We start from the raw sequence: 14,632 nt of genomic DNA, 5'->3' as shown, positions 1-14,632 counted from the left end.
ACTGTGTCCAGTTCTGGTCGCCTCACTATAGGAAGGATGTGGAAGCATTGGAAAGGGTACAGAGGAGATTTACCAGGATGCTGCCTGGTTTAGAGAGTATGGATTATGATCAAAGATTAAGGGAGCTAGGGCTTTACTCTTTGGAGAGGAGGAGGATGAGAGGAGTCATGATAGAGGTGTACAAGATATTAAGAGGAATAGATTGGATAGCCAGCACCTCTTCCCCAGGGCACCACTGCTCAGTGCAAGAGGACATGGCTTTAAGATAAGGGGAGGGAAGTTCAAGGGGGATATTAGAGGAAGGTTTTTCACTCGGAGAGTGGTTGGTGCATGGAATGCACTGCCTGAGTCAGTGGTGGAGGCAGATACACTAGTGAAGTTTAAGAGACTACTAGACAGGTATATGGAGGAATTTAAGGTGGGGGGATATATTGGAGGCAGGGTTTGAGGGTCAGCATAACATTGTGGGCCGATGGACCTGTAATGTGCTGTACTATTCTATGTTCTAAAATTTGCAGATGATATGAAGAAAGGTGGAGGAACAGGTAGTTTTGAGGATGTAGAGAGGCTACAGAAAAACTTCGACAGATTATGGGAATGGGCAGAGGAATGTCAGATGGAATACAGTGTCAGGAAGTATATGGTCACGCACTTTGGTAGAAGAAATGAAAGGGTGACTATTCTTTAAATGGTGAGTATATTCCAAAAACTGAGGCCTAAGGGGATTTGGGAGTGCTTGTGCAGGATTCCCTAAAGGTTAATTTGCAAGTTAAGTTGGTGAGGAAGGCAAATGCAATGTTAGTATTCATTTCAGGAGGTCTAGAATATAAAAGCAAGGATATAATGTTGAGACTTTATAAAGCACTGGTGAGGCCTTACTTGGAAAATTGTGAGCAGCTTTGGGACCATATCTTAGAAAGGATGTGCTGGAACTGGAGAGGGTTCAAAGAAGGTTCATGAAAATGATTACTGGATTGAATGGCTTGTCATATGAAGAGCGTTTCATGGCTCTGAGCCTCTGTTCACCAGAATTCAGAAGAATGAGGGGTGACCTCATTGAATCCCATTGAATAGTGAAATACCTTGATACAGTGGATGTGGAGAGGACGTTTCCTATGGTCGGAGAGTCTAAGAGCAGAGGACATAGCCTCAAAATGAAGGGGTGTCTATTTAGAATGGAAATTAAAAGGAATTTCTTCAGCCAGAGAGTGGTGAATCTGTGGAATTCTTTGCCACAGGCAGCTGTGGATACCAAGTCTTTATGTATATTTAAGGCAGAGGTTGATAGATTCTTGATTGGTCAGGGTGTGAAGGGATACGGAGAGAAGGCAGGAGATTGGGGTTGAGAGTAAAAATGATCAGCCGTTATGAAATGGTGGCGCAGACTCGATAGTCCAAATGATCAAATTCTGCTCCTATGTCTTATGATCTAATTATTGGATGCTCCGGCAAAAATCAATGGATGACCACCAGTTGGAGCAGTAGATGCAGGGAGTGCAGAAGTCCCATGAACTAAACCAATCTCAAAAAGATGCACTGCTTTTAGACATCGCTGTTTGGGGAAAACAGAAATGGGCACATTTGTGGCACCATTAATGGTTCTGCTGGAAAGGAAGGGAGAAAAAAATATTAAGAGAACTAAAATGACAAGATGGATTCACTTGTTAAAGAAAACATGTTTTCTTCTACACTGTAAATGAGGTTTGTATTGTTACGTTATCTCTTTAGTGCAGTGGCAAGGATGGATGCAGGGCATTCTTAAGGGAGGAATAAACACCCAGACATTATAGTCCACATTGGTACTGATAATCTATAAAAAGGATGGTGAGCTGCAATATAAATTTGGAGAACAAGGTAATAGATTAATGAGCAGAATAACCAAGGCTGTAGTGTCTGGATTATTTTGTGGCGTATGCTAGTTAGTATAGGAGCAGGAAGATGGGTCAGCGAGTATGTGGCTAAAGGGATGCTGTTCCAGATCATGCTTCATTTTTGAAGAAGCAAGAACACAAGATGGCTCGTCATTGCTGAACTGAAGTGGTACTAATATCTTTTCTGGAAGATTTGTTGGTGATGTCAGGGAAGACTGAAAATAACTTGGCAAGTGAGCTAACTAGGCACAAAATAGATTCAGGAAGAACATCTGACTTCTGCTCTTGTTGGACAAGTAAATTCCTAATCACCAAATGTTTGCTCTTTAGATTGGCTTCTCATTCATAGACAATGGGTCTGTCTACTGGTCTGTGTGCAACTCCAGCCATCTTTACTCATAACAAAATAAATTCAGTCTGAGAATATTTTGAATACCTCATGTATGTACCATCCCTTGTAATTTTGCATTCTTGCTTTTGTGGCATAACTAAAATTTCAACCTGTACTCTAGTTGTGAGCCAATAATATTTTAGTAATATTTAATAATACTCAGCCTCAGTATTTCTATAGCTTTGTTAAATGGCTAGTGTAAATATCTTGAACATCCTATCTACCTGATCATTCTGATTTCATCAGTTTATTTCTCTTTTTTCAATCTCTTTATTAGTATTAATATGAACAAAATACAATTGATATATTAATAAAGGGATTACAAACATACAAACTCCCATTACACATGAAAGAATACATAAGCAATGATTACAGTATAAATGAGTTTTCCCAAAACATGAACCATACAGTATATGTATGAACAAGGTAAATCTAGGTATTTCATAATATATGATATTAAAAAAACAGAAAAAAAATGTTTGCAAAATTGACTAAACTACTAATCTAATAGCTAATGAAGAAGAAAAAAGAAGCAAAAAAAGAAAAAAAAGAAAAACTAGAAAAAGAAAAAAAAGGGCTGTTTATAATATCTCACAAGAATACATAATCATCAGTGTCGTCAACTCCGATCCTCTCAACATAAATAAGATTAAAGCTGGAAAATCCAATAAGCTTGGAACAGGGTCATATTACATCATATGAAAATATTGAATAAATGGTCTCCATATCTTTTCAAATTTAATAGAAGTATCGAATACACCACTTCTAATTTTTTCTAAATTTAAACATAACATAGTTTGAGAAAGCCAATGAAATACAGTGGGAGGATTAATTTCCTTCCAATTCAACAAAATAGATCTTCTAGCCATCAAAGTGAGAAATGCAATCATTCGACAGGCGGAAGAAGATAAATGAAGTGAGTCCATCATTGGTAAACCAAAAATTGCAGTAATAGGATGGGGTTGTAAATCAATGTTCAATACTGCAGAGATAATATCAAAAATATCTTTCCAATATTTTTTCAAAAGCGGACGTGACCAAAACATACATCAGTTTATTTCTCATGACCAATTTAGAGTTTTTAGGAGCAATACAAGAATCTAGGAACAAAGATAAGAGGGCAGGATATTTAGGATCAAGATGAGAAACTACTTATTCAGAGGGTGGTGAACATATGGAATTTTGTCCCACAAATGGGCAGAGAAGCCAAGTCACTGGATATATTTAAGGAAACGGCTAAATACTTCTAGATGCAAAAGACATCAAAGGGTATGTGGAGAGGATGCAAGTATTGTATGGAGGAAGAATATAAACTTTGATTAGTTTGATTGGCATGGAAAACTCAGAAACCCAAATGGTATACTTGTTTTCTATATTCTGTGTATGAATTTTCACTATAAAGATGAGCTTCTGGTTATGAAATAAAAAGTTTATCCAAATGTGCTCGTGAATTTTGTATCCTTGTATTTATTTAAAATTGCCTTTAGTATTTTTGTGCAGAACTAGAAGTATTTCTTTTTACAGACTTGTTAATGTACTTCAAATGTTGCTTGATTTTAGCTGCCTAATATAAGAAATTAAAATTGTGCTTTTTAGTAGTTTGCTAAATTAAAAATTGATACTCTGCTTTAGATTCTTCGCTATATTGACAAGCTAACCAATGAAATGAAAGAAGCCGGAAACCTAGAGGGAATTCTATTAACAGGGTTGGCGAAAGATGGCATTGACCTCATGGAGAGTTATGTAGATAGGACTGGTGATGTGCAGACGGCAAGTTTCTGTATGCTGCAAGTAAGTAAACTAGTGACAGCAATTACCATGTGTTAAGCATGGGAGGAAAAGCTTGCAAACTTGTAATGTCTTTCATGACCGTGGGATATCCCAGAACACTGCAGCAAATCATATACTCTGAAGTGATCTTGTAGGAGCTATAGCTGACAATTGTGCACACCCACCTGCTATGACAACATCGTTTTGGTTATTTTAGTTGTGGGATGAAATTAGTCAATACTGGGATAGCTTCCCTGTGATTCTCGAGAATAGTGGCATGGAATCTTTATGTGAACCTGAGAGCGGATGAAACCTGTTTTTTTAATGTATTGAACTGGGAAAAAGCCATCACTTAAGAGCATACAATTCTCTTAATGTCATATTGGATTGCCTGCTAAACATATTTTGTTTTCAAACCTCTGGTCACGAAGCCTTAAAATTTGAAGTAAGTGTTAATAATTGAGCCACAGATGTTTGACTTTATAATATGAGATTCTGAGGCATTAAAATACATTTCTGACCCAAAAAATATTATAAAATTTTGAACAAGCTGCCATTCAAGGAAGTGGAACTAAAGTTGGTTGCCAAGGGTTAATGAGCTGGCAATGTAACTTGTGGCAAGGGTGGGCTTTTTTTTTGGGGGTTGAAATACTTTTCTTGTCCCATATTCTTATACCTGTCCCCTCCCTCACTTTGGCACTTCCTAGATAAGTACGTATATTCTGATCTCTGTTAAATGTGTTTTCAAAGTATTTATGCAATTTTATTTTTTTAACATCCTTAGGGTTCACCCAGTGATGTTGTGAAGGATCCCAGGGTCCAATATTGGATTGAGAATTACAGGAACCTTCTTGATGCCTGGAGATTCTGGCATAAGAGGGCTGAATTTGACATCCATAGGAGTAAATTGGACCCATTTTCAAAACCACTTGCACAGGTGAATGGGTTTTGAAATAAAACTGAATAGTAATGTTATGATAGAAATGCTTAATCATGAACACTTGTTTCAAAAATAGACTAACTTGTTAACTTTTACTGGCTTCTGCACGAAGAGTTCAAAGAAAATTGGCACATGGCTAAAAAATGGTACTTGCATTGGTTGTCAAAATTCTGTTGATTGCATTGAAAATGGCAAGTCTTGTTGCTTGTGAGTTTCACTGATGCCAATTTAAAAAGTTAAGTTTAAGTGGAGCATCCATTGTTTGAATAGACAGGGTTAGAGTGGGGAACTGAAGCTTTGGCAAGAAGAGGCGGAGGCTAAGATGCACTTTTGGTACATTTCTCTTTTTATTGTTGGAGAATTTCACTTGCAAGAGTTGGGACTTGGAGCAAGACTGGGACAATTGAAAAGATGTCAGTCTTGTTCTCTGCTTGAGAGGTTGTGTGCAGGAATTTAAAAGGTAATTCAGCTAATTATTAGCTAATAGGTGAATGATTAATTAGCTAAATCAGCAGCCAATAAAGAGAAGGTAGGGTCAAGCAGAGTGGCTGTTTTGAGAGGGTCTGCTGTCTAGTCAGAGTGTTACTGGTTGTCTAAACTTGGAGTATGGTAAATACCGGGCTTCAGTGAAGAAGGAAAGCAACATGAAGGTGAGCGTAGGTTTGTATTTTTGCAGGGGAAACACACAAAATGCTGGAGGAACTCAGTAGATCAGGCATCATCTATGATAAATGGAAGGTGAGTTCAGCCCTGTCATTTTGCTCCTGTGAAAATAGAATTCAGGTTGCCAGAGTCCCTGATGACTGTGTACATCAAGTGTGTCCAATTGCAGCCATATCATATGATGGCCCTGGAGGTGTGCATGGATTCACTTTGAAACATCAGCAATGCTGTGATGGTTGTGGAAAACATGTTTTATGAGTTGGTTACAATTCCGTTTAAGGGCATGGGGAAAGATGGGGAATGGGTGACCAACAGGCAGAGTGGTAGCAGGAAGGTAGTGTAGGATACCTCAAAACAGATATCCCTCCAAAGCAGATATACTGCTTTGCATATTGTTGGGGGAAGTGGTTCATCGGGCTAAGGCAGCAGAAGGCAGGACAGGAAAACAAAGTCGTGTTATTAAAATGGTCAAAGATTGCAGCATGCTATTGTATGGAGGGAATTGGGAGTGATTGTGCTTGGATCAGAAAAGATTGGTTTTCAGGTGCAACAGGTTATCAAGAAGGCCAATGGAAAGCTGTTCTTCATTGTTAAAGGGATTGAATTTAAGAGCAGGGAGGTTATGCTGCAACTGTATGGTATACTGGTGAGGCTGCACCTGGAGTACTGTCTGCAGTTCTGGCCTGCTTACTTGAGGAACGATAAACTGGCATTGGACGTAGTGCAGAGGTTCGCCAGATTTATTCTGGAGATGAGGGGTTTAGCTTCTGAGGAGAGATTGAGCTGCTTGGGACTATACTCAGGAAATTCAGAAGATTGAATGGGGATCTTATGGAAACATAAATTATGGAGGAGTTCGATGAGTAACAGGAAAGAGACAGACATACTTTATTGATCCCGAGGGAAACTGGGTTTCGTTACAGCCGCACCAACCAAGAATAGTGAAGAAATATAGCAATATAAAACCATAAATAATTAAATAATAATAAGTTAATCATGCCCAGTGGAAATAAGTCCAGGACCATATTGGCTCAGGGTGTCTGACACTCCTAGGGAGGAGTTGTAAAGTTTGATGGCCACAGGTAGGAATGACTTCCTGTGACGCTCAGTGTTACATCTCGGTGGAATGAGTCTCTGGCTGAATGTACTCCTGGGCCTAACCAGTACATTACGGAGTGGATGGGAGTCATTGTCCAAGATGGCATGTAACTTGGACAGCATCCTCTTTTCAGACACCACCGTCAGAGAGTCCAGTTCCACCCCCACATCATCACTGGCCTTATGAATGAGCTTGTTGATTCTGTTGGTGTCTGCTACCCTCAGCCTGCTGCCCCAGCACACAACATCAAACATGATAGCACTGGCCACCACAGCCTTGTAGAACATCCTCAGCATCATCCGGCAGATGTTAAAGGACCTCAGTCTCCTCAGGAAATAGAGATGGCTCTGACCCTTCTTGTAGACAGCCTCAGTGTTCTTTGACCAGTCCAGTTTATTGTCCATTCATATCCTGAGGTATTTGTAATCCTCCACCATGTTCACACTGACCCCTTGGATGGAAACAGGGGTCACCGGTGCCTTAGCCCTCCTCAGGTCCACCACCAGCCCCTTAGTCTTTTTCACATTAAGCTGCAGGTGATTCTGCTCGCACCATGTGACAAAGTTTCCCACCATAGCCCTGTACTCGTAGCCCTAGCCCTGTAAAGCTAGGGAACATGGCTTCAAGATTTGGGGAAATAGATTTAGGACACAAATGAGGTGAAACTCCTTTTCCCAGAGATGAGTGAATTTGTGAAATTCTCTTCTCAGGGAAGCATTAGGGTGCTACCTCATTCAATGTATTAAGGCATATTTAGACTTCTGCATTTCAGGGGAATTGCAGATTATGGGAGAAAAGGCAGGTAGGTGGAGCTGAATCCACAGCCAGATCTGCCATTATCTTATTGAATGACCTACGGTTGCTCCTATTTATGTCCAAATGCAGTATGTTTCTCGTAAAATGGGAGTTGGCAAATGTAACTCCAGTATTTGAGAAAGGGGTAAGAAAGATGAACTTTAGTCTATTGGTAACCGGCTTTTAGGATGTATCAGTAGTACTGAGAAGTCAACGTGCATTTATAAAAGGGAAACCAAGTTTGACAGATCTGCCAGTTTTTTGAAGTGTGGTATGTTGGGGGTGGAGGTTAATGTACAGTGACCCCCCCCCCCCACAGTGTTGCTATTTTTGTAATGGAAATTCCAGAATTTGTAAATTACTACCCAAAACATTGTAATGTGGAGTAAAATTTACTCTTGCAGAATTTATGTGGGGGCAAGTAAAAAATATTTTTTTAAACTTGTGTTTCTTGATGCCTGCGCAGATAGTACAGCCTTGCATTATGGAGAATTGCACCAATTTCTACAAATGTGACACCACCACCCACACCCCACCCAACATAACATGATGATCAGCTGTACTAGCTTGGATTGGTTAACATGAGTGGGAAGTGGTTTGTTAATAAAGAATTTGTAACTGCCAACTGATTTGTGCTGTGGTTGGTAACATTTGCGGTATCTGTAATGTAATCAAGACATGTTTTCAATTTGTTTCCTTTCTGACTCAAAATCTTGCATCAATTTGAGAAGTTTAGATTAATCTAGGAAGCAAGAGTATCCAGCTGAATGCTTTTAACTTGTCTGAGCAAATCTGTGTTCACCTACAAATCAGTAAATTTAATGGCAATGCCCCCTTAATATATTTTGATAATGTAAGTTAAACACATTTCACCTTGCTAAATTTAATCAAAATCAAGCTTAAAGTTCTGTATTTGACACGAATATTAGTGACATAGTGGAAAGAGATAATTTATCTAAGGTTACAGCAGGATTTAAGTCAGGGGTTCCCAACCAGAGTCCCTGACCTCTTGCTTAATGGTATTGGTCCAGAATATAAAAAGGTTGGGGTCCCGATCAATGTCATCTGGAGAAATGGCTAAAAAAGATCACATAGTCTTAACTCAACAAGTGCAAAAAGTGTTGCACCTTAAGTTAAACTGGGATAAGAAGGTGTTGTAGAACACAGATGTAAGGGTGCAAGTCTCCCTGAATAAGAACAAAGAGGTGGTCACAGGAGGCTGAGGAGTAGCTATGGAATTGCTTTGAATTAGACTGGGTCGTATTGGAGCTCTCACGATCTGAACAAATACAGTGTGTTGTCATGGACTTCATAAAATCAGTTGTAGAAGTAAGTGTCCCCATAAAATCATTCGGAGTCTTTCCTAGCCAGAAACCCCTGGATGAACCACGAGATCAGCAACCTGCTGAAGGCCAGATCAGTGACATTCAGGTCGGGTGACAAAAGATTCAGGTATGATCTCCAGACAACCATCTCGTGTGTGAAGTGGCAGTTCCAAACCAAACTTGAACCAGTGAGGATGCTTGAAGCTGTGGCAGGTTTTGAATGCTATAACCTCCTGCAAAGTGAAATCAAGTGACATGTATGACAAACAACACACACAAAATGCTGGTGGAACACAGCAGGCCAGGCAGCATCTATCCTCGTGTTTGACATGTATGACAATAAGGTTTTGCTTCCAAATGAACTTAATGCCTTTTATGCTCACTTTTATCATGGAAGCACCTTTACAATTCTCACAGCCTATGATTTTGGTCTCTGAAGTCGATGTGAAAGCTTCGGGAGGGTGAACCCACAGAAACCATCTGGCCCAGGCGATAGTTGGCCAAATCCTAAAGACCTGCGCTGATCAACTTGCTGGAGTGTTCATCAATATCTTTAACCTCTTGCTTCAGCAGTCTTGAGGTACCTACCTGTTTCAGGCAGGCTTCAGTTATACTGGTGGTAGCCTGCCTCAGTGACTATTGAACAGTTGCACTTGTGTCCACTGTGATAAATGCTTTGAGAGGTTGGTGAGGGAACCTATCAACTTCTGCCTGCAGCTTGGCTTTCGGTCCTATCAGCCCTTCAAAACTAAACAATAAGCTTCAAGACCTTGGCCTCAATACCTTCTGGTGCAATTGGATCCTGGATTTCCTCACTTAAAGACTTAGTTTGGATTGGTAATGACATCTCCACAAACTCCATCAGCACAGGGTGTGTGCTTAGCCGCCTGCTCTACTCACTTTACACTTGTGACTGGTTAAGCACAGCTCCAATGCCATATTTAAGTTGTCTAATGGCACCACTGCCACTGGCTGAATCAAAGGTGGTGAAGAATCAACATGTAAGAGGGAGATTGAAAATCTGGCTGAGTGGTGCCACAGTAACAACCTTTCACTCATTTTCAGCAAGACAAGGAGCTGATTATTGACTTCAGGAGATGGAAACCAGAGGTCCATGAGCCAATCTTCATTGGAGGAATCAGGTGGAGAGGGTCAGCAACTTTAAAATCTTTGTTATCATTTCAGAAGATCTGTCTTGGGTCCACCACATAAGTGGCAACACAAAGAAGGAATGGCAGCTCTACTTAAGAGTTTGGAAAGATTTGGCATGTCAACTAAAACTTTGACAAACCTCTATAGATGTGTGGTGGGAAATATATTGACTGGTTGCATCACAGCCTGCTATGGAAAAGCCTACAAAAGTAGTGGATACAGCCCAGTTCATGTATCATTAAAGCCCTCCTCACCATTGAGCACATTGATATGGAGCGCTGTTGCAGGAAAGTAGCATCCATCATCAGGTACTTCACCATCCAGGCCACATTCTCTTCTCACTACTGCCATCAGGAAGAAGGTACAGAGGCCTCAGTACCTCTACAACAGGTTCAGGAACACTTATTACATCTTAGTCGTTAGGCTCTTGAACCAGAGGGATAACTTCACTTATCCCAACACGGACTTATTTCCACTGAACTGGACTTGCTTTCAAGGACTGTCATTCAACCATACATGAATACACTCTAATGAAACAGCGTTACTCTGGGGCCAAGGTGCAAAACACAGTACCAATAATCTCTCACAGTATATGTAGTGTGTATGTATAAGATGGCAAGCACATAATGTCAGTAAAATACACTCACACTAAAAAACAGTCCAAGACCCTGAGTCCATGTATGTCTGCAGTTGAACACAATACACTTGTCTTCTGCCAAGTGACCACTGGGGGCCAGCACTAACTCCAGCTTGGACACCATGCGCACATACTAACTCTGGTGCCTCTCTCCTGTGCGGCTGTTTACAGGCAACACCACAGCTTGATGCGTAATCCTCGCTGTGACTGAGGCCATGCAACTGCCCCAGTCGTCCGCCAATAAATCAGCGAATCAGATTTGCAGCATTCCACATGAACAATGTCCAACAGGGTCTTGCGATCACAAGAAAAGTGACTAAAACAATCACTTGCTGTTGGACTGCTCGCTGCCTTTGGGCACAGACCCCTCCAAAGCCTCCCAGGCAGCAGCATGATGTGCACCAAGTCCAGCTTCATTTTCTCCACCAGCGAGTAACTTGTTGATGGGGTAGACCTGCAGTACTTTAAGTTCTTAATGCCCAGCAGGATCTTGCAATTGTTTAAATAAAGAAAATCTTTTTAAAAAAAAAGAAAACACCTTTGATCTCATAGAAGCTGCTTTGATTGAACCTGCCGTCATTTTACTGGAATCTTGCTTCATTCTCTATTGCTTATTTATTATTATCAAATTTTTCTCTTGTGTATTTGTAGTTTTTTTTTCCCTTCACATTGGTTGTTGTCCATGTTGGGTGCAGTCTTTCATCGATGCTGTTGTATTTACTGTGATTGTCCTTGGGAAAATGAATCTCAGGGTTGTATATGGTGACACGTATATACTTTGAGACTTTGAAATTTACTTTTAACTTTGAGCTTTGAAGGTGGGGGGTGGCAAAGACTACTTTCGCAATGCGTAGTTTTATCAATTAAGACAATGAATACAGGAGTTTGAGTATTCTGTTACAACTGTACAAGTGCTGGTGAGACTACACTTGGAGTATTATAGGAGACTCAAAGCAGCTGCACAGGTTGACTCTGTGGTTAAGAAAGCGTACAGTGTATTGGCCTTCATCAATCGTGGAATTGAATTTAGGAGCCAAGAGGTAATGTTGCAGCTATATAGGACCCTGGTCAGACCCTTGGAGGACTGTGCTCAGTTCTGGTTGCCTCACTACAGGAAGGATATGGTGCAGAGGAGATTTACAAGGATGATGCCTGTATTGGGGAGTATGCCTTATGAGAATAGGTTAATGAACTCAGCCTTTTCTCCTTGGAGCGACTGAGGATGAGAGGTTACCTGATGGGGGTGTATAAGATGATGAGAGGCATTGAACATGTGGATAGAGGCTTTTTCCTAGGGCTGAATTGGTTGCCACAAGAGGACATAGGGTTAAGGTGCTGGGGAGTAGGTACAGAGGAGATGTCAAGGGTAAGTTTTTTACTCAGAGTGGTGAGTGTGCGGAATGGGCTGCCGGCAATGGTGGTAGAGGCGGATACGATAGGGTCTTTTAAGAGACTTTTAGATAGGTACATGGAACTTAGTAAAATAGAGGACTATACGTAAGCCTAGTCATTTCTAAGGTAGGGACATGTTCGGCACAACTTTGTGGGCCGAAGGACCTGTATTGTGCAGTAGGTTTTCTATGTTTCTGTGTATTGTGTATAATTCTGGTCATCTAAGTGTAGGAAGGAAGTAATTGAACTGTAAAGGGTGCAGAAAATTACCAGTACCATATTTCCAGCCCCCATTACCAGTAATGGAGGGCTGGAATTTTGAGGAACAACTGGATAGGTTGAGCTGACTTTCCCTAGTATGTAGAAAGCCAAGGGCTGACCTTTATTTACTTATCCATGCCCCTCAAATTTATATTGTTTGTTTTCCCCAGGGTTAGGAGAGTAATTGCAGGGGCATGGATTTAAGGTGGTGGGGGATTTAAAACTAACCTGAGGGGCAACCTTTTCGTACAGAGGGTATTGGGTATGTGGAAGCAACTGCAGAGGTGGATACCATTACGATGTATAGGTATGTAGATACAAGAGAATTGGAGGGATATGGATTTGAATTGACATTATTTCCTTCATCCTTCACGTACATGAGGAGTAAAATTCTTTACATTACATCTCCATCTGCGCAATTTATAATAATTTGTCATAAATAGTATGTACAACAGGACAGTCAAGATAGTATAGAAATACAACTGTGTCAGTGTGAATTAATCAGTTTAATGGCCTGGTAAAAGAAGCTGTTGGTCCTGGCTTTTATGCTGCGGTACCATTTCCGGGATGGTAGCAGCTGGAACATTTTGTGGTTGGGATGACTTGGGTCCCCAATGATGCTTTGAGCCCTTTTTTCCACACCTGTCCTTGTAAATGTCCTGAATAGTGGGAAGTTCACATCTATAGATGCCCTGGGCTGTTCACACCACTCTGCAGCGATTGAGAGAATTACGGTTCCCAAACCAGGCAGTGATGCAACCAGTCAGGATGCTTTCAATTGTGCACCTGTAGTAAGTTCTTAGGATTTGGGGACTCATGCCAAACTTCAGCCATCTGAGGTGAAAGAGGCACTGTTGTACTTTTTTCACCACAGAGCCAGTATGTACAGACCATGTGAAATCCTCAGTGATGTGTACGCTGAGGAACTTAAAGCTGTTCATGCTCTCAGCCCCAGATCCATTGATGTCCGTAGGGGTTAGCTTGTCTCCATTCCTCCTGCTGTCCACAGCCAGCTCCTTTGTTTTTGTGACGTTGAGGGAGAGGTTGTTTTGTTGACACCATTGTGTCAGCGTGATGACTTCTTCTCTGTAGGCTGCCTCATTATTATTTGAGATAAGGCCAATCAATGTAGTATCGTCAGCAAATTTCATTAGCAGATTGGAGCTATGGGTGGCAACACGGTCATGGGTGTACAGAGGTAAAGTAGAGGGCTTAGGACCGGCCCTGAGGGGCTCTTGTATTGAGAGTCAGAGGGCTGGAGGTGACGGAGCCCACTCATACCACCTGCCAGTGATCTGACAGGAAGTCCATGATCCAGCTGCACAAGGCAGGGTCAAGGCCGAGGTCCCTGAGTTTCTTGTCGAGCCTGGGGGGAATTATGGTGTTGAATGCTGAACTGTAGTCCAAAAACAGCACTCTCACATAAGCATCCTTCTCCAGGTGTGTATGAACCAAATGCAGACAAATGCAACTGGTTCAGTTCTACAACTGGTTGACTTGGACAAGTTGGACTGAAGGGCCTGTTTCTGTGCTGTGTAACTCTTGACTAAAAAAAAAAAAATTTAGGGTCTGTTTGAGAGGGCTGAAAACTGTGAACTTGGTTTCTTAATGTACGTTATTATTTTATTTGGCACTGGTTTTCATTTCATTGAGGAAATGAAAGTCAGACCTTTTGTATTAAAGATGTTTTATGTTTTTTTTTGTTCACAGCTGTATTATTGCATTCATTCCAGGTGTTTGTGAGCTGTAACTTCTGTGGAAAATCCATATCATACAGCTGCTCTGCCATGCCACATCAGGGCAGAAGCTTCAGTCAGTATGGCGTGAGTGGTTCTCCTACCAAATCAAAGGTTACAAGCTGTCCAGGATGTCGTAAACCTCTTCCTCGCTGCGCACTCTGTCTTATCAATATGGGAACTCCAGTTTCAAGCTGTTTAGGTAACCACTAATTGGTATAAAGATACTGTCTGACTGTCTGATGTCTAAATTAGAGCACTAATTGAACAACGTAGTTTGTTGTTGTCTTTGCTGATGATTGGAAATAACTTGCCACATTTAACTTAATTGCTGTTCTAGAATCATTATTACTCTTGAAACTATGAATACTCATGAATGACTACACAATAGAAGTCTTACACTCAAGCTCTGCAGTATAGATGAGTGATGCATGTACCTACAACATTAAGAAAATACCACCATACTCACAACATGGCATTGACTATCAGGGTCTTGAACTACAGTCTGGCAGGAGACCAAAATGCATGGGCCAAAATAGAGGATGCAATGGAATGTGTTGAAATCCATGGTTGTTGCATTTTATCTCATAAACTGGCAAC

At 41.0% G+C, this 14,632-nt stretch overlaps 1 protein-coding gene across 5 annotated transcripts in view; it reads left to right on the top strand.

Moving 5' to 3' along the window:
* The window catches only part of mios (missing oocyte, meiosis regulator, homolog (Drosophila)), a 53,106-nt gene that overhangs the window by 23,709 nt on the left and 14,765 nt on the right, over positions 1 to 14,632 (top strand). For 4 of the 5 annotated variants that reach the window (XM_073054172.1, XM_073054169.1, XM_073054170.1 and 1 more), the window contains exons 7-9: positions 3,895 to 4,053; positions 4,817 to 4,969; positions 14,030 to 14,234. In XM_073054172.1, the coding sequence (XP_072910273.1) occupies positions 3,895 to 4,053; positions 4,817 to 4,969; positions 14,030 to 14,234 (517 nt within the window). Of the gene's footprint in view, positions 1 to 3,894; positions 4,054 to 4,816; positions 4,970 to 14,006; positions 14,235 to 14,632 lie in introns of those variants that run through there. The other variant, XM_073054173.1, reaches the window with a different exon arrangement.

This window comes from Hemitrygon akajei, chromosome 8 (assembly GCF_048418815.1).
Source record: "Hemitrygon akajei chromosome 8, sHemAka1.3, whole genome shotgun sequence".
In the NCBI taxonomy this organism is placed as follows: Eukaryota; Metazoa; Chordata; class Chondrichthyes; order Myliobatiformes; family Dasyatidae; genus Hemitrygon; species Hemitrygon akajei.
The sequence above is the reverse complement of the archived record's forward strand: the minus strand, read 5'-3'. Positions and strand labels throughout refer to the sequence as shown.